Consider the following 22,137-nt stretch of genomic DNA (forward strand, 5'->3'; position numbering starts at 1 on the left):
TATTATATATACATATATATTGATTTCATCTCATTATCATCCAGTCTATATTATCAGCAGACACAGTACGTTAGTCCACGGCTGTAGCTACCTCTGTGTCGGCACTCGGCAGTCCATCCATAATTGTATACCACCTACCCGTGGTTGTTTTTTTTTTCTTTCTTCTTTATACATACTACTATAGTAGCTTACTGTAGCAGTCTGCGGTGCTGCTGAGCTGACAGTGTCCAGCAGGTCCGTCATCAGTCATTACATAATAAATATATAATATATACCTGTCCGGCTGCAGTACTAGTGATATTATATATACATATATATTGATTTCATCTCATTATCATCCAGTCTATATTATCAGCAGACACAGTACGTTAGTCCGCGGCTGTAGTTACCTCTGTGTCGGCACTCGGCAGTCCATCCATAATTGTATACCACCTACCCGTGGTTGTTGTTTTTTTCTTTCTTCTTTATACATACTACTATAGTAGCTTACTGTAGCAGTCTGCGGTGCTGCTGAGCTGACAGTGTCCAGCAGGTCCGTCATCAGTCATTACATGATAAATATATAATATATACCTGTCCGGCTGCAGTACTAGTGATATTATATATACATATATATTGATTTCATCTCATTATCATCCAGTCTATATTATCAGCAGACACAGTACGTTAGTCCACGGCTGTAGCTACCTCTGTGTCGGCACTCGGCAGTCCATCCATAATTGTATACCACCTACCCGTGGTTGTTTTTTTTTTCTTTCTTCTTTATACATACTACTATAGTAGCTTACTGTAGCAGTCTGCGGTGCTGCTGAGCTGACAGTGTCCAGCAGGTCCGTCATCAGTCATTACATAATAAATATATAATATATACCTGTCCGGCTGCAGTACTAGTGATATTATATATACATATATATTGATTTCATCTCATTATCATCCAGTCTATATTAGCAGCAGACACAGTACGGTAGTCCACGGCTGTAGCTACCTCTGTGTCGGCACTCGGCAGTCCATCCATAAGTATACTAGTATCCATCCATCTCCATTGTTTACCTGAGGTGCCTTTTAGTTGTGCCTATTAAAATATGGAGAACAAAAATGTTGAGGTTCAAAAATTAGGGAAAGATCAAGATCCACTTCCACCTCGTGCTGAAGCTGCTGCCACTAGTCATGGCCGAGACGATGAAATGCCAGCAACGTCGTCTGCCAAGGCCGATGCCCAATGTCATAGTACAGAGCATGTAAAATCCAAAACACCAAATATCAGTAAAAAAAGGACTCCAAAACCTAAAATAAAATTGTCGGAGGAGAAGCGTAAACTTGCCAATATGCCATTTACCACACGGAGTGGCAAGGAACGGCTGAGGCCCTGGCCTATGTTCATGGCTAGTGGTTCAGCTTCACATGAGGATGGAAGCACTCAGCCTCTCGCTAGAAAAATGAAAAGACTCAAGCTGGCAAAAGCACCGCAAAGAACTGTGCGTTCTTCGAAATCCCAAATCCACAAGGAGAGTCCAATTGTGTCGGTTGCGATGCCTGACCTTCCCAACACTGGACGTGAAGAGCATGCGCCTTCCACCATTTGCACGCCCCCTGCAAGTGCTGGAAGGAGCACCCGCAGTCCAGTTCCTGATAGTCAGATTGAAGATGTCAGTGTTGAAGTACACCAGGATGAGGAGGATATGGGTGTTGCTGGCGCTGGGGAGGAAATTGACCAGGAGGATTCTGATGGTGAGGTGGTTTGTTTAAGTCAGGCACCCGGGGAGACACCTGTTGTCCGTGGGAGGAATATGGCCATTGACATGCCTGGTGAAAATACCAAAAAAATCAGCTCTTCGGTGTGGAAGTATTTCAACAGAAATGCGGACAACAGGTGTCAAGCCGTGTGTTGCCTTTGTCAAGCTGTAATAAGTAGGGGTAAGGACGTTAACCACCTCGGAACATCCTCCCTTATACGTCACCTGCAGCGCATTCATAATAAGTCAGTGACAAGTTCAAAAACTTTGGGTGACAGCGGAAGCAGTCCACTGACCAGTAAATCCCTTCCTCTTGTAACCAAGCTCACGCAAACCACCCCACCAACTCCCTCAGTGTCAATTTCCTCCTTACCCAGGAATGCCAATAGTCCTGCAGGCCATGTCACTGGCAATTCTGACGAGTCCTCTCCTGCCTGGGATTCCTCCGATGCATCCTTGAGTGTAATGCCTACTGCTGCTGGTGCTGCTGTTGTTGCTGCTGGGAGTCGATCGTCATCCCAGAGGGGAAGTCGTAAGCCCACTTGTACTACTTCCAGTAAGCAATTGACTGTCCAACAGTCCTTTGCGAGGAAGATGAAATATCACAGCAGTCATCCTGCTGCAAAGCGGATAACTGAGGCCTTGACAACTATGTTGGTGTTAGACGTGCGTCCGGTATCCGCCGTTAGTTCACAGGGAACTAGACAATTTATTGAGGCAGTGTGCCCCCGTTACCAAATACCATCTAGGTTCCACTTCTCTAGGCAGGCGATACCGAGAATGTACACGGACGTCAGAAAAAGACTCACCAGTGTCCTAAAAAATGCAGTTGTACCCAATGTCCACTTAACCACGGACATGTGGACAAGTGGAGCAGGGCAGGGTCAGGACTATATGACTGTGACAGCCCACTGGGTAGATGTATGGACTCCCGCCGCAAGAACAGCAGCGGCGGCACCAGTAGCAGCATCTCGCAAACGCCAACTCTTTCCTAGGCAGGCTACGCTTTGTATCACCGCTTTCCAGAATACGCACACAGCTGAAAACCTCTTACGGCAACTGAGGAAGATCATCGCGGAATGGCTTACCCCAATTGGACTCTCCTGTGGATTTGTGGCATCGGACAACGCCAGCAATATTGTGTGTGCATTAAATATGGGCAAATTCCAGCACGTCCCATGTTTTGCACATACCTTGAATTTGGTGGTGCAGAATTTTTTAAAAAACGACAGGGGTGTGCAAGAGATGCTGTCGGTGGCCAGAAGAATTGCGGGACACTTTCGGCGTACAGGCACCACGTACAGAAGACTGGAGCACCACCAAAAACAACTGAACCTGCCCTGCCATCATCTGAAGCAAGAAGTGGTAACGAGGTGGAATTCAACCCTCTATATGCTTCAGAGGTTGGAGGAGCAGCAAAAGGCCATTCAAGCCTATACAATTCAGCACGATATAGGAGGTGGAATGCACCTGTCTCAAGCGCAGTGGAGAATGATTTCAACATTGTGCAAGGTTCTGATGCCCTTTGAACTTGCAACACGTGAAGTCAGTTCAGACACTGCCAGCCTGAGTCAGGTCATTCCCCTCATCAGGCTTTTGCAGAAGAAGCTGGAGACATTGAAGGAGGAGCTAACACAGAGCGATTCCGCTAGGCATGTGGGACTTGTGGATGGAGCCCTTAATTCGCTTAACAAGGATTCACGGGTGGTCAATCTGTTGAAATCAGAGCACTACATTTTGGCCACCATGCTCGATCCTAGATTTAAAGCCTACCTTGGATCTCTCTTTCCGGCAGACACAAGTCTGCTGGGGTTCAAAGACCTGCTGGTGAGAAAATTGTCAAGTCAAGCGGAACGCGACCTGTCAACATCTCCTCCTTCACATTCTCCCGCAACTGGGGGTGCGAGGAAAAGGCTCAGAATTCCGAGCCCACCCGCTGGCAGTGATGCAGGGCAGTCTGGAGCGACTGCTGATGCTGACATCTGGTCCGGACTGAAGGACCTGACAACGATTACGGACATGTCGTCTACTGTCACTGCATATGATTCTCTCACCATTGAAAGAATGGTGGAGGATTATATGAGTGACCGCATCCAAGTAGGCACGTCACACAGTCCGTACTTATACTGGCAGGAAAAAGAGGCAATTTGGAGGCCCTTGCACAAACTGGCTTTATTCTACCTAAGTTGCCCTCCCACAAGTGTGTACTACGAAAGAGTGTTTAGTGCCGCCGCTCACCTTGTCAGCAATCGGCGTACGAGGTTACATCCAGAAAATGTGGAGAAGATGATGTTCATTAAAATGAATTATAATCAATTCCTCCGTGGAGACATTGACCAGCAGCAATTGCCTCCACAAAGTACACAGGGAGCTGAGATGGTGGATTCCAGTGGGGACGAATTGATAATCTGTGAGGAGGGGGATGTACACGGTGATATATCGGAGGATGATGATGAGGTGGACATCTTGCCTCTGTAGAGCCAGTTTGTGCAAGGAGAGATTAATTGCTTCTTTTTAGGTGGGGGTCCAAACCAACCCGTCATTTCAGTCACAGTCGTGTGGCAGACCCTGTCACTGAAATGATGGGTTGGTTAAAGTGTGCATGTCCTGTTTATACAACATAAGGGTGGGTGGGAGGGCCCAAGGACAATTCCATCTTGCACCTCTTTTTTCTTTAATTTTTCTTTGCGTCATGTGCTGTTTGGGGAGTATTTTTTGGAAGGGCCATCCTGCGTGACACTGCAGTGCCACTCCTAGATGGGCCCGGTGTTTGTGTCGGCCACTAGGGTCGCTTATCTTACTCACACAGCTACCTCATTGCGCCTCTTTTTTTCTTTGCGTCGTGTGCTGTTTGGGGAGGGTTTTTTGGAAGGGCCATCCTGCGTGACACTGCAGTGCCACTCCTAGATGGGCCCGGTGTTTGTGTCGGCCACTAGGGTCGCTTATCTTACTCACACAGCTACCTCATTGCGCCTCTTTTTTTCTTTGCGTCATGTGCTGTTTGGGGAGGGTTTTTTGGAAGGGCCATCCTGCGTGACACTGCAGTGCCACTCCTAGATGGGCCAGGTGTTTGTGTCGGCCACTAGGGTCGCTTATCTTACTCACACAGCTACCTCATTGCGCCTCTTTTTTTCTTTGCGTCATGTGCTGTTTGGGGAGGGTTTTTTGGAAGGGACATCCTGCGTGACACTGCAGTGCCACTCCTAGATGGGCCAGGTGTTTGTGTCGGCCACTAGGGTCGCTTAGCTTAGTCATCCAGCGACCTCGGTGCAAATTTTAGGACTAAAAATAATATTGTGAGGTGTGAGGTATTCAGAATAGACTGAAAATGAGTGGAAATTATGGTTTTTGAGGTTAATAATACTTTGGGATCAAAATGACCCCCAAATTCTATGATTTACGCTGTTTTTTAGTGTTTTTTGAAAAAAACACCCGAATCCAAAACACACCCGAATCCGACAAAAAAAATTCGGTGAGGTTTTGCCAAAACGCGGTCGAACCCAAAACACGGCCGCGGAACCGAACCCAAAACCAAAACACAAAACCCGAAAAATTTCAAGTGCACATCTCTAGTATTAATGGCACTATACTGGAAACTACTGAGGAGGAAAGGGATCTAGGAGTCACTATCTCAGGTGACATAAAGGATAAATATAGTATTAATGGCGCTATACTGGAAACTACTGAGGAGGAAAGGGATCTAGGAGTCACTATCTCAGGTGACATAAAGGATAAATATAGTATTAATGGCACTATACTGGGAACTACTGAGGAGGAAAGGGATCTAGGAGTCACTATTTCAGGTGACATAAAGGATAAATATAGTATTAATGGCACTATACTGGGAACTACTGAGGAGGAAAGGGATCTAGGAGTCACTATTTCAGGTGATATAAAGGATAAATATAGTATTAATGGCACTATACTGGGAACTACTGAGGAGGAAAGGGATCTAGGAGTCACTATTTCAGGTGACATAAAGGATAAATATAGTATTAATGGCACTATACTGGGAACTACTGAGGAGGAAAGGGATCTAGGAGTCACTATCTCAGGTGACATAAAGGATAAATATAGTATTAATGGCACTATACTGGAAACTACTGAGGAGGAAAGGGATCTAGGAGTCACTATTTCAGGTGACATAAAGGATAAATATAGTATAATGGCACTATACTGGAAACTACTGAGGAGGAAAGGGATGTAGGAGTCACTATTTCAGGTGACATAAAGGATAAATATAGTAATAATGGCACTATACTGGAAACTACTGAGGAGGAAAGGGATCTAGGAGTCACTATTTCAGGTGACATAAAGGATAAATATAGTATTAATGGCACTATACTGGGAACTACTGAGGAGGAAAGGGATCAAGGAGTCACTATCTCAGGTGACATAAAGGCAGGTAAGCAATGTAACAAAGCAATGAGGAAGGCTAGTCAGATGCTTGGCTGCATTGGCAGAGGAATCAGCAGCAGAAAGAAAGAAGTAATAATGCCACTGTATAGGTCATTGGTACGGCCTCATCTAGAATACAGTGTTCAATTCTGGAGGCCATATCTTCAAAAGGATATTAATACATTAGAGACTGTACAAAGAAGGGCAACTAAAATGGTGCATAGCCTACATCACACAACTTGCTCAGAAAGACTAAGAAATCTCACTATGTATAGTATGGAACAGAGAAGGGAAAGGGGGACATGATAGAGACTGTCACATATATCAAGGGTTTTAACAAAGTCCAGGAGGGAAACATTCTCCAAATGAAGAGAAGCAATAGGACACAAGGACATGCATTGAGACTGGAGGGGGGGGAGGTTCAGGGGAAATTGGCGGAACAATTACTTCACAGAAAGGGTAGTGAACAAGTGGAATAGCCTCCCATCAGAGGTGGTAGAGGCTAAGACAGTAGAGCAATTTAAACATGCATGAAATAGACATAAGGATATCCTTACAAATAAATAAGGATCAAATAAGATTTGAGTAAAAAATATGGTTAAAAAAAGTGGCAGACTAGATGGGCCAAGTGGTTCTTATCTGTCATCACATTCTATGTTTCTATGCATCCAAACCAATATGTACCAAGTTTTCTATCCAGCAAAAGTAATAATAGTCCAGCAAAACTATTCCCGCAGAGTATAAGTTTTGTATCCAGCAGAAAATCAACATCCAGCAAAGTATATATTATGTGTACACCAGAACAAAACCCAAGTCTAGCAAACTGTAATCACAGACCTGTCCATCAAAAACACTCCTCACTCACATGCAAGTGTCATCCCCCTGTGTCTCTCTAACACCAACCCCACTAGTGTCTCTTCACAACTATCTTGTCATGTCTCACCAGCATCAATCCCCCTCCACACTTCTCCCCAACACCAACCCCAGCATCAACCCCCCTCCACACGTCTCTCCAACATAAACCCCAGCATCAACCCCCTCCAAACATCTCTCCAACACCAACCCCAGCATCAACCCCACTCCACACGTCTCTCCAACATAAACCCCACCTTGCATCATTTCAGCACCATCTTACTGTGTCTTATGGCATCATCCCCTCCCTGTATTTCTCCAACACTGCATCTAACAAGCAACACCTTCCTTCATCTCTCCAGCTCATCTCACCAGCTGCTCACCCCACCTGTGTCCCTCCAGCAGCTCACCCCACCTGTGTCCCTCCAGCAGCTCACCCCACCTGTGTCCCTCCAGCAGCTCACCCCACCAGTGTCACTCCAGCAGCTCACCTCACCTGTACCCCTCCAGCAGCTCACCCCACCTGTGTCCCTCCTGCAGCTCACCCCACCTGTGTTCCTCCAGCAGCTCACCCCACCTATGTCCCTCCAGCAGCTCACTCCACCAGTGTCATTCCAGCACCTCACCCCACCAGTGTCACTCCAGCAGCTCACCCCACCTGTGTTCCTCCAGCAGCTCACCCCACCTGTGTTCCTCCAGCAGCTCACCCCACCTATGTTCCTCCAGCAGCTCACCCCACCTGTGTTCCTCCAGCAGCTCTCGCCACCTGTACCCCTCCAGCGGCTCACCCCACCTTTGTCCCTCTATCAGATCAACCCAGCTGTGTCCCTCCAGCAGCTCACCTCACCTGTTTCCCTTCAGCTGCTCACCCCACTGTGTCCCACAAGCAGCTCACTCCACCTGTGTCCCTCCAGCAGCTCACTCCACCTGTGGCCCTCCAGCAGCTCATCCCACCTGTGTCTCTCCAGCAGCTGACCCCACCTGTGTCTCTCCAGCAGCTCACCCCACCTGTGCCCCTCCAGCAGCTCACCCCACCAGTGTCCCTCCAGCAGCTCACCCCACCTGTGTACCTCCAGCAGCTCACCCCACCTGTGTCCCTGCAGCAGCTCACCCCACCTGTGTCCCTCCAGCAGCTCACCCCACCAGTGTCACTCCAGCGGCTCACCCCACCTGTGCCCCTCCAGCAGCTCACCCCACCTGTGTCCCTACAGCAGCTCACTCCACCTGTGTCCCTCCAGCAGCTCACTCCACCTGTGTCCCTCCAGCAGCTCACCCCACCTGTGTCCCTCCAGCAGCTCACCCCACCAGTGTCACTCCAGCAGCTCACCCCACCTGTGCCCCTCCAGCAGCTCACCCCACCTGTGTCCCTCCAGCAGCTCACCCCACCTGTGCCCCTCCAGCAGCTCACCACACCTGTGCCTCTCCAGCAGCTCACCCCACCTGTGTCCCTCCAGCAGCTCACCCCACCTGTGTCCCTCCAGCAGCTCACCTCACTGTGTCCCACCAGCAGCTCACCCCACCTGTGTCCTTCCAGCAGCTCACTCCACCTGTGTCCCTCCAGCAGCTCACCCCACCAGTGTCACTCCAGCTGCTCACCCCACTTGTGCCTCTCTAGAAGGTCACCCCACCTGTGTCCCTCCAGCTGCTCACCCCACTGTGTCCCTCCAGCAGCTCACTCCACCTGTGTCCCTCCAGCAGCTCACCCCACCTGTTTCCCTCCAGCAGCTTACCCCATCTGGTCCCTCCAGCAGCTCACCCCACCTCTGTCCCTCCAGCAGCTCACCCCACCTGTGTGCCTCCAGCAGCTCACCACACATGTGCCCCTCTAGCAGCTCACCCCACCTGTGTCCCTCCAGCAGCTCACCCCACCTGTGTCCCTCCAGGAGCTCACTCCACCTGTGCCCCTCTAGCAGCTCACCCCGCCTGTGTCCCTCCAGCAGCTCACCCCTCCTGTGTCCCTCCAGCAGCTCACCCCACCTGTGTTCCTCCAGCAGCTCACCCCACCAGTGTCCCTCCAGCAGCTCACCCCACCAGTGTCACTCCAGCAGCTCACCACACCTGTGCCTCTCCAGAAGGTCACCCCACCTGTGTCCCTCCAGCAGCTCACCCCACCTGTGCCTCTCCAGCAGCTCACCCTGCCTGTGTCCCTCCAGCAGCTCACCCCACCTGTGCCTCTCCAGCAGCTCACCCTGCCTGTGTCCCTCCAGCAGCTCACCCCACCTGTGCCTCTCCAGCAGCTCACCCCACCTGTGTCCCTCCAGCAGCTCACCCCACCAGTGTCCCTCCAGCAGCTCACCCCATCAGTGTCACTCCAGCAGCTCACCCCACCTGTGCCCCTCCAGCAGCTCACCCTGCCTGTGTCCCTCCAGCAGCTCACCCCACCTGTGTCACTCCAGCAGCTCACCACACCTGTGCCTCTCCAGAAGGTCACCCCACCTGTGTCCCTCCAGCAGCTCACCCCACCTGTGCCTCTCCAGCAGCTCACCCTGCCTGTGCCTCTCCAGCAGCTCACCCTGCCTGTGCCCCTCCAGCAGCTCACCCCACCTGTGTGGACTGGAGTCTTGTCCTGTGGCTGGATCTAGAGTGTTTGTGCAGTGACTGCATTCACACAGTGAGTCACACACTCATGGTACACAAATGCCTTTTGCATTGGTACTTTATGAATCAGATCCTCTCCCGTAGCGGGAAAGAAACAGATGTTGCAGTGACATCACTGCATCCTATTCTACCCGACACTGTAAGAGGGGGAGGTGGGGTCAGGCCATCACAATAGTGTCACCTGCCCGGCACATCTATTGATATGGGCAGGGCAGCGCACAATGTGGCAGTGACTGCAATAAGAGTAACTGAGGCTGAGTGAGCTGGGTCAGTGGAGGTAGACTATGTTGCGTGTCCCAATTGAACTATTCTGGACAACTTTAACTCCTGTTTGTGTTACATGGAGTATTAAGGCTTATTGTATAAGGGCACATCTGTATATGCTTTCTATGCATTCCCATCTGTACTCAGCACATGTTGCAATGACTCATGCCACTGTTTGGGAGCTGAGCTGATCCTCAGTATTTCCCAACGCTGCAAAAACTTTACTGCATTCAAACCATGTTACCTGTAGATATACGGATTGAGAAACTGCCATGGTGCTGGTGTAAGTTTTGGTGGTGTGACTGAAGGAGAGGGGGGGGGGGGGTGTCACCAAATGATAATGCTTACCTCTGTAGTATAATAATCCCAATGAGGCACATACAGGTTGGTATTACTATACACTTTCATGCTGTATTAATCATTTACACTTACTTTGATTTTTACATTATTTGATTTTAAATAATTATTTTAATATAAATTGCAAAAAAAAAATCATTTGTGTATTGGTATTTAAGTGGGCAGCATCCAGCCCGTATTTTACGCATTTCACATTTATATGTATTATTTGGATCTGTGGATCTATTTTTGGATTTGCCTCACTGCATGGCCAACACCCAAAAGGGTCTATTCATGAAGCAGTGAAAAGAGTGGATAAACAGACCAGGGGAGAAGTTGCCCATGGTTACCCATGGCATCCAATCAGCATCTCCCTTACATTTTCGAAAATGTTCCTGATGAAGGCTTTATTCAAAGCTGATTGGTTGCCAACTTCTCCACTGGCCCTTTTATCCACTCTTTTCACTGCTTCATGAATAGACCCAGGGCACAGGATCAATTGTAAATGTCGATTTACATACAAGACTAAAAGCAACACTTTCAAAAAACACATTAAATACACTTTAAAAATAGAGTCACTGCGGCCGCAAACCTTAGCTTACATACTTTTTACACCGTTAGCATACAAAGCCCCGTACCGTGTACGTACTATGCGTACAAATGCCGCGCTGGCTGTACAAAGTACACTCAGTGCGTACACACCCAAAGACACGCTGATCATCTTCCCTCCCTCCCGCATAACCTCACCTCCTACAATCTCATTATCTATTGATGGCACTACTATCTCCTCTAGCCCCCAAGTGCTCTGTCTTGGAGTAATCCTCGACTCCTTCCTCTCCTTCACACCACACATTCAGCACCTCTCACAAACCTGACGTTTTCATCTAAAAAATATTTCCAGGATCAGACCCTTTCTGACCCAGGATGCTACTAAGACTCTCATCCACTCACTGGTCATCTCCAGACTGGACTACTGTAATCTGCTCCTGACTGGCATTCCTGACAAATACCGCTCTCTCCACTCCAATCTATCCTCAATGCTGCTGCCCGGCTCATCTTCCTCACCAAACGCACTACTGTACGTCCACTTCCCCTCTCTTACTAGACCATCACTGGCTCCCCTTCCCTTTCAGAATCCATTTCAAGCTTCTCACACTCGCTTACAAAGCCCTCACCCACTCCTCTCCCATCTACATCTCTGATCTTATCTCCCTTTACACTCCCACCCATCCTCTTCGCTCTGCTAATGCACGCCGACTCTCCCGCCTACGGATTACTTCCTCCCACACCTACCTCCAAGATTTTTCACGTGCTGCTCCACTTCTCTGGAATTCCATACCTCTCCCCCTCAGACTCTCCACCTCTCTACAAAACTTCAAACGGGCTCTCAAGACCCACCTCTTTACCAAACCCAGCCAAATCTCATCCTAACCCTCTGTTCCACGCTCTCTATGTACCCCATCTGTGTCACCCCTGTCTGTCTACCCCTCCCCTTTAGAATGTAAGCTCTCACGAGCAGGGCCCTCTTCCCTCATGTGCTTATCCTTTCTTACTTTAATAATCTTCAACTGCACCACATCCAGCAGTCTTCTGCCACCTGATACTTATTCCAGTGTCATCTGTTGATGTAACTATGTGTATTTACCCTGTACTTGTCCTATACTGTCATCAACTGTAAGTTTCTGTTTTCTTGTTTGATTGTTTACTGTATGTACTCTGTAATTGGGCACTGCAGAACCCTTGTGGCGCCATATAAATAAAGGATAATAATATAAATAAAGGATAATAATAATAATGTTTTAAACATTAAATCAGTTTTGACTTATCTTAATAAACTAAAAAAGGCAGGTACAATGTATTACTAGCTCTTGTATATCACTTAGACCAGGTTTTGCTTTCTTTAGCTTTATTGAATACATGTTCTAATTAAACAAAAAAAAGTTTGGCCTTCAAGGCAATCATTAGGTTCAACAGTTAAAATATCCATTGCAGTTCACTAATGGACCCAAGTAAGATAATATTTCTTTCTTAGCACATTAAAATGGGATTCATGAAACATTTGGATAAGCCTTTGTATTTTAGCTGTGATAGCGGTCATCAACTTCAAAGAGAAATGTCCTTCATTTAGTCAGGGGTAAATAAAGGACGTTCTATTCATTGTCCCACAGATAAGGGAGCTTCTTAAAGATGAGCACTGTGACCAGATAATCCACGGTGATGAGAAAACAGCTTGGAATGCATTACAATGTTTGTCAACTAATGTTTTGGGGATCAAAAGGGCACATGTCTATGAAGAACCTGGAAATTACTAATTGTTATCTTATTATTATTTATTAGCAGTTTCTAATATAGCGCAGCATATTCTGTTGCACTTTACAATTAGAACAACAGTTATAGAACAAAACTGGGCAAAGACAGACAGACACAGAGGTATGAAGGCCCTGCTCGCAAGCTTACAATCTATAGGGAAATAGGCATTGATACACAAGGATAGATGCTACCTGTTACATAATGGTTCCCCAGATTGCTAGCTTCTTAATGTTTTGTATGATATGATCACCCAGCAATGTTGGAAGACAACATGAGAGGTTATGTGGACTGTACAGAGAGGATGTAACTGGATAGGGAAGCACTGAAGGTTATGTGTGTGGGTCTGGAATTTGGTAGGCTTGTCTGAAGAGGTGAGTTTTCAGGGAACGTTTAAAGGTTTGGAGACTAGAGGCGAGTCTTACTGTGTGTGGGAGGGCATTCCACAGAGTGGGTGAAGCCCGGATAAAGTCCTGTAATTTTGAGTGTGAACAGGTAATACATGTGGATGAGAGACGCAGATCTTGTGCAGAGCGGAGAAGTCTGGTAGGGAGATATTTTGAGATGAGTGAGGAGATGTACGTTGGTGCAGTTTGGTTAATAGCCTTGTATGTAAGTAAAAGCATTTTATATTTGACACAGTAGAATACCGGTAACCAATGGAGGGACTGACAGAGCGGATCAGCAGATGAAGAATGTCTGGCGAGGAAGGATAGCCTCGCAGCTGCATTTAAAATGGATTGAAGTGGTGAGAGCCTATGTTTGGGAAGACCAGTAAGGAGACTATTACAATAATCAATGCGGGAGATGATGAGTGCATGGATTAGAGTTTTTGCAGTGTCTTGTGTAAGATAAGGGCATATTTTGGATATGTTTTTAAGGTGCGTGTAACATGATTTAGAGACAGATTGAATGTGTGGAACAAAGGACAGTTCAGAGTCAGGGGTGACACCTAGGCAGCGAGCTTGTGGGGTAGGCTGGAAAGTTGCATTGTCAACAGTTATGGAGATATCAGGTTGGTAACTACTCTTAGCTGGTGGGAAAATAATTAATTCTGTTTTGGAAATGTTGAGTTTGAGATGGCGAGATGACATCCAAGATGAAATGGCAGACAGGCATCCAGTGACACGAGCCAATACAGATGATGACAAATCTGGGGAGGATAGGTAGATTTGAGTATCATCAGCGTACAAATGATACTGAAATGGGACTGGGTAGCTGAGAAATGGGACGGTAGTTAGAGAGTGTGTTTGGGTCAGAGTTGTGTTTTTTCAGAATGGGAGTAATGACTGCATGTTTAAACAGAGATGGAAAGATGCCAGTAGAGAGAGATTACAGATTTAGGTTAAGGTTGGGATAAGCACATGAGACAAAGTTTTACTAACCTGTGAGGGTATAGGATCAAGAGGAGAGGTAGTGGAGTAGGAGGTTGAAAAGAGTGTTGATACTTCATCTTAACTTGTGGGATCAAATGAAGAGAAAGTGCCAGAGGGTTCAGGTAGGGAATTGAGCAGGTCACTGGCTGAGTTAGAGCATACCATGTCATCTCGGATTTTATCAATCTTATCTTTGAAGTAGGAAGCAAGTTCTTGTGCACTGATAGTAGCTAGTGGGGGAGGTGAGGGAGGGTAAAGAAGTGATTTAAATGTATTAAAAAGTTGCTTGGGGTTGGTTTCATGATGAGAGATTGGAAATATGTTTGTTTGGCAGCGTCCAGGGCCTGACGATAGGAGTGGTAGGTGGTCTTATATGTGAGAAAGTCACTTGGATTCTGAGATATCCGCCACTGACGTTCTACTTAACGTGGCAGTTTTTGTAGGTGTCTTGTTGATTTAGAGTGCCATGGTTGGCATCTAAGCCTATGTTGAGTGTGATGGGTAGCTGGAGCAACTTCATCAACGGCACTCTCTAGGGTCTGGTGCAGGTGGGATACAGCAGTGTCAGGTGTGGTGAATGTAGAGATTGGTGAGAGCAATTGTTGCAGAGAAGTGGAAAGCTGTTGAAAATTTATAGTGTTAGTATTTCTGCGGGTTAGAGGAGGATTGCTTGGTTTTAGTGTCCTAGAATTTAAAGTAATAGAAGAGATTGGGAAGATGATCAGGTTGTGATCAGAGAGAGGGAAAGGAGTGTAAATGAATTCGGAAACTGAGCAGAGCCTGGTGAACACAAGATCAAGGCAGTGGGCCTCCTGGTGAGTAGAGGAGTCGGACCATTGGGTTAGGCCAAGAGAGGAGGTTAGAGAGAGGAGTTTGGAGGCATGAACAGATTGTGGACTGTCAAGAGCTATATTGAAATCACCGATAATGATGGTGGAGATGTCAGAGGATAAGAAGTGTGGGAGCCAGGCCGAAAAATCTTCTAGAAATTGTTGTTTGGGTTGCCCAGGAGGGCGATAGATAGCTGCAACACGCAGAGAGAAGGGGGTGAAAATCCTGATAGAGTGAACTTCAAATGAGGTGAATGCGAGTGATGGAACCTGAGGTAGAACAGTGTATGTGAAAAACTGACAGTAAGATTCCAACCCCACCACCTTTACTATTATTAGGCCTAGATGTGTGTGTGAAGTGGAAACCACCGTGTGACAGTGCTGCAGGGGAGGCCGTGTCTGATTGTGTGAGCCATGTTTCTGTTATAGCCAGCAGATTAAAGTTGTGAGATATGAAGAGGTCATGGATGGATGTTAACTTGTTACAAACAGAGCGTGCATTCCATAAGGCACATTTTAGTGACTTGGAGGGGGATGGGAGACACGTGATATTTATGAGGTTAGATATTTAGCAGAAATTAGGCTGGAACATGTTCTCCCGGACTCTCATCTGGACTTTTTCCTGAACAGATGCAATACAGCAAGGGATGAGCCAGAGATTCTATCATTGCATCTCAGAGGTGGAGAGGAGATAGCAAAGAATTGGAATTGCACCTGCAAGAAGATTATTGCAGGAATATCACAAGAGATGCATCAGATATGAGGATCTGCAGCTATTTCCCACACTCTCCCCTCAGGATTAGATGTAGTATTCGTGGGCACTACTGCTTCTCTACCCTTAACTTGGTGTCCTTGGTGGGACTGAGAGCTGTGAGTGGGCAACAAATCTACTTCTGTGTTTGAGATCTATTTACCCTGACACTATTTAACGTACTGTATCTTGGTTGACAATTAAGAATAATGTGAGATCCCTAGCTCTAACGAAGTATTTCCCTTACAGTATGTAATCTGAAATAAAATCGATCAAAGATAAATGATGATGAAGCTCCTGGCAGTTAGAAATACCGCCTATATAATGGGGCCGAGACATCTGACAATACTACAGGATAATAGCAGAGAGGACATTGGTTAATGGATGTCACACAAGTCAGATACAGAAAAAAAATGTATACAATATCTCTATAATATATACGTGTACATGCACAAAATATTACATTATAATAAACGTTCTTTGCCATTTCAACTTCTACTTGTGATTAATTTAACCTTGGTGTTCAAATCTGGTCTGATAAGAATAATGTAACATTTAGGGATGAAGATACAGCCCAGGAGTCCAGCACTGGAAGCCAAAATGGCAAATACCTCAAAAGCCACAGTGTATTTCCCCTTGGCGCTGAGGTAGGCTGGGATGAAGGCGACCCAGACACTGCAGAAGACCGCCATGCTGAATGTGATGAACTGAGCCTCATTGAATGTATCTGGCAGCTTCCTGGCTAAAGAGGCCACAATAAAGCATAAGGCAGCCAGACCTCCCATGTAGCCAATCACAATGTAGAACGCAGCGACAGAACCTTCATTACACTGTAATATCATCTTCCCAACCTCTGCCTGGGTGTCATGATCTGGGAATGGTGGAGATAAGCATAGCCAGAGGGCACAGATCACAGCCTCCCCAAAGGAGCAGATGACAAGTAGCGATCTCGATGAATGTCTGGTCAGCCACCTCATCAGCTTCTGGTCGGGCTTGGTGGCTCTGAAGGCAAGGACAACGGTGACTGTTTTGGCCAAAAGTGAAGAGAGAGCAACTGTGAAAATGTTCCCAAAAGCCACTTGTCTGAGGAGACAAGACATCTCTGTGGGGCGTCCAATAAATAGCAGAGGACACAGGAAGGCTAAAATGAGAGAGAGGAGGAGGATGAAGCTGAGGTTCTGGTTATTGGCTCTCACCACAGCTGTATCTCTGTATTTGATAAATATCCCTAAAATTACAGCAGTCACGCAACAGAATAATAGAGCGATGGAAATAAGAGATGCTCCTAATATCTCTCCATGAGACAGGAACACAACTGTTCTTTCTATACAGACGTCTCTTCTGTCATTTGACCACTGATTCTCAGGACACTTCAAACATATTTCCATATCTGAAAAAGAGACATTTTTATGTAAAACAACATGAGTTAGCTGCCGTCTGCTTATTTCCCTATTTAACTTTCACTTAGTATTATATATTATTATCAGTGGTTGGCGTCAAGTCACTAGTAGTTTATCTGGTGTGTTAAGGCCGGTACAGACGGTGAGATTTCTCCCAGAGATGTGTGCTGAGCGATCCAGCACGAACCCTCAGCACACATCTCTCCCCGACTCAGCACACAGCGCAATGTGTGCTGAGCAGGGAGGGGGATGGGTGGGCCACTCATTTCCACCAGCGGTGATTGAGCAATGTGCTAGATTGTGCTTGCATGCATGCAAATCTAGTACCGGCGATAGCAACACGTGGGGCATACACACGGAGAGATCCATGCTTAAATTCTAAGTCATTCTAGTCATATTGCTTAGAACTTAAGCACTTATATCTCCGTGTGTACCCCCCTTACTGTATTTATCTGTGAAATAATGTTACTGCTGTATATAACAATGAGCAATTGCAGCAGCAACAACAAATTATAAAATCAACAGACAATGGGCCTAAATCAAGGTTGAATGCAAAATAACATTTTCCCCTAATGGGTAAAACCATGTGCACTGCAGGTGGGGCAGATATAACATGTGCAGAGAGAGAGTTAGATTTGGGTAGGTTATATTGTTTCTGCGCAGGGTAAATACTGGCTGCTTTATTTTTAAACTGGAATTTAGATTTCAGTTTTAACACACCCCATCCAAATCTAACTCTCTCTGCACATGTTATATCTGCCCTACCGGCAGTGCACATGGTTTTGCCCATTAGTGGAAAATTTTATTTTGCAATCAACCTTGAATTAGGCCCAATATTCAATATATGCCAATGTCTAATAAGACAGTTTATGCCACTGATCATAATCAGGGTACATGATGTGTATACAAGGTATGTGTATCTAATTAATGAGAGTAGACCAAGCTGTTAATAAATCTGCCCAGGTGTGGCCTGTATGGATTATGCAGATACAATGTCAGTGGTTAGCAGTTATTATGTAGCATTGACTAAAAATATGTAAATATCACCACTCGGTTCACAGGTGCTGATATATTTGACCTTAAACAGAAATACTCAATGGAGATATCTTTTTTTCTTTTAGCACCTTGCGTCTCCACATACATATAAAAAAGATAAAGAGAAATACAACAGTGCAATAACAATACAAAAATCTCAATATGATTTATTAGGGGAAAACTCGTACGAAAAAGGGTGGTCTACTATTTTAGTAGACAATATTCACACATATTGGAGGTTATGACCTTAATGGATTGTTCTTCCACCTCTTGCCTTATTTCTAAATTTGATGGTATCAGAACCTCATCAACATGAAATAAAAAACTGGTACAATGTAACACAGTTTTATTTCACAGTAACATAACATATACACAACATCCCTATTCATTAGATGTAGAAAAGTGGCTAGGCGATAGATAGTTTTGAAGATTCTTAGTCTTCTTAAAAATAATTTTGGCTTCTTTTTCTAAAGAGTCTGCGAGGAGTCTATCCATTTTTAGTGTTGGAAAGTTCTTCTTGATGATTTTCCTGATTGAGTTTGAGGCATTATTAAATTTAGAAATAAAAACTGGTTCATGGTTAATTGGTGCTGTCGAGGGGGGAGCATCAAAAGCCTTCACTGACAGGAGGTCTTCTCTATCCCTTTCCAAAGTTTCGGAAAATACTTTATCCAAGACCTCTTGGGGATACCCTTGATCTCTAAATGACTGCGTTAGCTCTTTACTCAGTATTACAAAGTCAGTGTCACTCGAGCAATTTCTCTTCAACCTTAGATACTGACTTTTTGGAATGTTAGTTAGCCAAGGCCGATAATGGCTAGTTTAAAAAGGTGCTACAACCCACCTTTTTCTAGTTAGTTTTTGTTGATATTTTACCCATAGCCAACTCAGCGTGTAGTGCAATATCCAGGAAAGTGATCTCAGTGCAGTGAATTGTGCTTGTGAAGGTGAGACCATAAGTGTTGGTATTCAGGTAATCAACAAAAGATGTAACTGTAGAAGTGTCCCCATTCCAAATAATAAAAAGGTCAGCTATGTATCTGCCATAGAGCACCAGGTTCACCCAAAAGGGACCATCCCAGATGTATTGATCCTCGAGACGTCCCATATATAAGTTGGCGAAGCTTGGGGTGAAACTTGTGCCCATGGCAGTACCATGTGTCTGTAAATAATAATCACCATTAAACGTGAAGTAGTTACATGTTAATATAAAGTGAACAGCATCTATAATGAATTGATTTAAGTGAACAGAGATGGATAAGTCAAGATCTAAGTAGTGTTTAATTGTTTGCAATCCATTGTTATGAGGAATATTTGTGTAGAGTAACTCAGCATCACAGGTAACTAGTAAATAGCTCCCCTGCCAACTGATATTCTTAATCATCTGTAAAAAATGGGTAGTGTCTCTAATATAAGATTTGAAGTTTTTAACAAGGGGTTGCAAAAAATGAATCTACAAAAGCTGAAAGGTGAGAGGTAAGTGATCCCACTCCTAAACTAATGGGATGACCAGGTGGGGACGTGAAGGACTTATGTATTTTGGGGAGGTGATAATAGGTGGGGGTGATGGGGTGAGCATTAAACAAAAAGTGATATTCAGTTCTGGATATTGCACCACATGCCAAAGCTCTCATGATTATCCCCTTGAGTTCATTCATGAAGCCCAGAGTGGGGTCTCCATGAAGTTAATAATAAAATTTCGTATTGTTAAGTTGACGGTATGCCTTCTGTAAATAATCAGAGATATTTTGAATGACGGTCCCTCCCCCCTTGTCAGCAGCCTTAATTATGATAGTGTTATCCCTTTGCAGAGTCCTTAGGGCACGTTTCTCGTTAATGTGTAGGTTATCACTAACCTTCCCACCCCTGCTATTTCTACCTTTTTTGAGATACTGACCCTTTCTCATTTTTCCTACATTTTCACAGAGATTCTTAAAATCCTGTAGGGTGGTAGTTTAAAAAAGTTTCTATATAGCCACTTTTGTAGTATGTCGGGTAAAAACTCACTTTTGTTATTTAACAGTTTGACATTATTGCTACTTTTAACATCAAAGATGGGAACCGTTTGTGATACGTATCCCTCGAATTGTAGATCTGTCAGAGTATCTAAAGCAAGTTGATCACTTGAGTCCAGTATTATGGGGGTCCCTATGATACCCTTGTTTCTTAAAGTTTTATTATGAAAATATCTCTTTCTACAGAGATCGCGTGTGTACCTATTTAGTTCGATGTAGAGGTTGAAGAATTGAGGATCTTTTGCTGGTGCAAACTTCAACCCTTTGGCCAAAACTCAAAACACTTGATGCTATATCTATTGTGACATGTAGTTTGAAGATTTCAGTTACAAATAGTTGGGCGAGACGAGTTACAGAAGGGAGACCTGGAAGAAGGATAAAGTGGGCTATCTTAGAAAATCTGTCTTACATGGTGATTTTTTCATAACCCCCAGCTTAACCTCTCTTACAGAAGCTAGGGGCGGGCATTTTCCAGATGAAGGGAACAGGACTTAATGATGTGATTTGCTTAACCACAAAACATACATAACTTTTCTTGTCGGCATCTTAATCGTTCTTAAGAGGTTAACTGAGACCGATTGATTTGCATCTGTTCAATTTGTGAAGGAGGAGGAGATTTGGTTATGGATATCATTCAGAGTTTAGGATGCTCAGTTTTACTCTTCTCAAGCACATATTCATGATATCTCAAATCCACCTCGTTACATAAGGATATTAATTCATTTAATTTTGCAGGAAGTTCACAGCTTTCCAAATCATCTTTGATTCAGTCTGATAACCCATTACAAAATGTTGCAATTAGTGCATCCTCGTTCCTACTGAGCTTTGAAGATAATGTTTGTAACAAAATGTCATACTGACTCATGAATCTAGACCATTTTTTAAGTCTGAGAATTTCTATAGAAGCATAGGTAGTTCAACCGGGCTAGTCAAACACTTTATGGAATGTAGAAATGAAGTCATCATAATTGAACAAGAGAGAATTTTTCCCATAATGGAGATGTCCATTCAAGAACTTGCCCTTTTAGAAGAGAAATTATGTAAGCTTTGCAGATTCTGGGTATAGGATAGTTCATTGGCTGCAAACCAAAATGTATTTCCCACTGGTATAGAAAACCACTGCAGTGCTTAGAATTACCATCACATTTATTGGGAAGGGATAGGTGTAATCGAGAAACTGGACTTGGAGCAGGAGGAACCACCACAAGAGGTTGTGGAGTGGATGGTGGAGATCTAGGATTAGTTAGAGCGAGATACAAACTATCCAGATAGGTGACCTGACATGTCTTGTGTAAACTGAATTCATTTAATCTGTGTGGCTTTTTGATTTTCCAATCGTGCCGATCTCAGACTCCATTTCATCCCACCAATGCTATACACCGGCCACTAATGAACAGAGATGTATTATACACAGGCCACCAGAAATTGGAGATATACTATACACTGGCCACAGAGAATAGCGATATGCTGTACCCTGGTCATAGAGAATGGAGATATCCTATACACTGGTCACCAGAGAATGGAGATATCCTATACACTGGTCACCAGATAATGGAGATATGCTATACACTGGTCACCAGAGAATGGAGATATGCTATACACTGGTCACCAGAGAATGGAGATATCCTATACACTGGTCACCAGAGAATGGAGATACACTATACACTGGTCACCAGAGAATGGAGATATCCTATACACTGGTCACCAGAGAATGGAGATATGCTATACCCTGGTCACCAGAGAATGGAGATATGCTATACCCTGGTCACCAGAGAATGGAGATATGCTATACACTGTACCCAGAGAATTGGGATATCCTACACACTGGCTACTAGAGAATGGAGATATGCTATACACTGGTCACCAAAGAATGGTGATATACTATACAAGGCCACGGAGCATGGGGATATGCTATATACTGATAACCAGAGAATGGAGATATGTTATACAGTGGTCACCAGAGATTGGGTATATGCTATAGATTGGCAACAGAGAATGTGGGTACAGTACGCTATTCACCAGAGAATGTAGATATGCTATACAGGGACCAAAGAGAATTGAGATATGTTTTACACTGGTCACCAGAGAATGCTGACATGATATACATTGGTCACCAAAGAATGGAGATATGCTGTACACTGACCACAGAGACTTAAGATATGTTATACACTGACCACAGAGAACGTAGGTATGCTGTATACTGACCACCAGAGAATGGAGATTTGCTATACACTGGTCATCA

General features: G+C 44.9%; 1 protein-coding gene across 1 annotated transcript in view; it reads right to left on the reverse strand.

Annotated features, from left to right (window-relative positions):
* Positions 1-15,933: 15,933 nt before the first annotated feature.
* The window catches only part of LOC134910759 (vomeronasal type-2 receptor 26-like), a 54,385-nt gene continuing 48,181 nt past the window's right edge, over positions 15,934-22,137 (reverse strand). Inside the window, exon 5 of the mRNA XM_063919142.1 lies at positions 15,934-16,835. Within this exon, the coding sequence (XP_063775212.1) occupies positions 15,934-16,835 (902 nt within the window). The remainder of the gene's footprint in view (positions 16,836-22,137) is intronic.

Source organism: Pseudophryne corroboree, chromosome 4, assembly GCF_028390025.1.
Source record: "Pseudophryne corroboree isolate aPseCor3 chromosome 4, aPseCor3.hap2, whole genome shotgun sequence".
Classification (NCBI taxonomy): Eukaryota; Metazoa; Chordata; class Amphibia; order Anura; family Myobatrachidae; genus Pseudophryne; species Pseudophryne corroboree.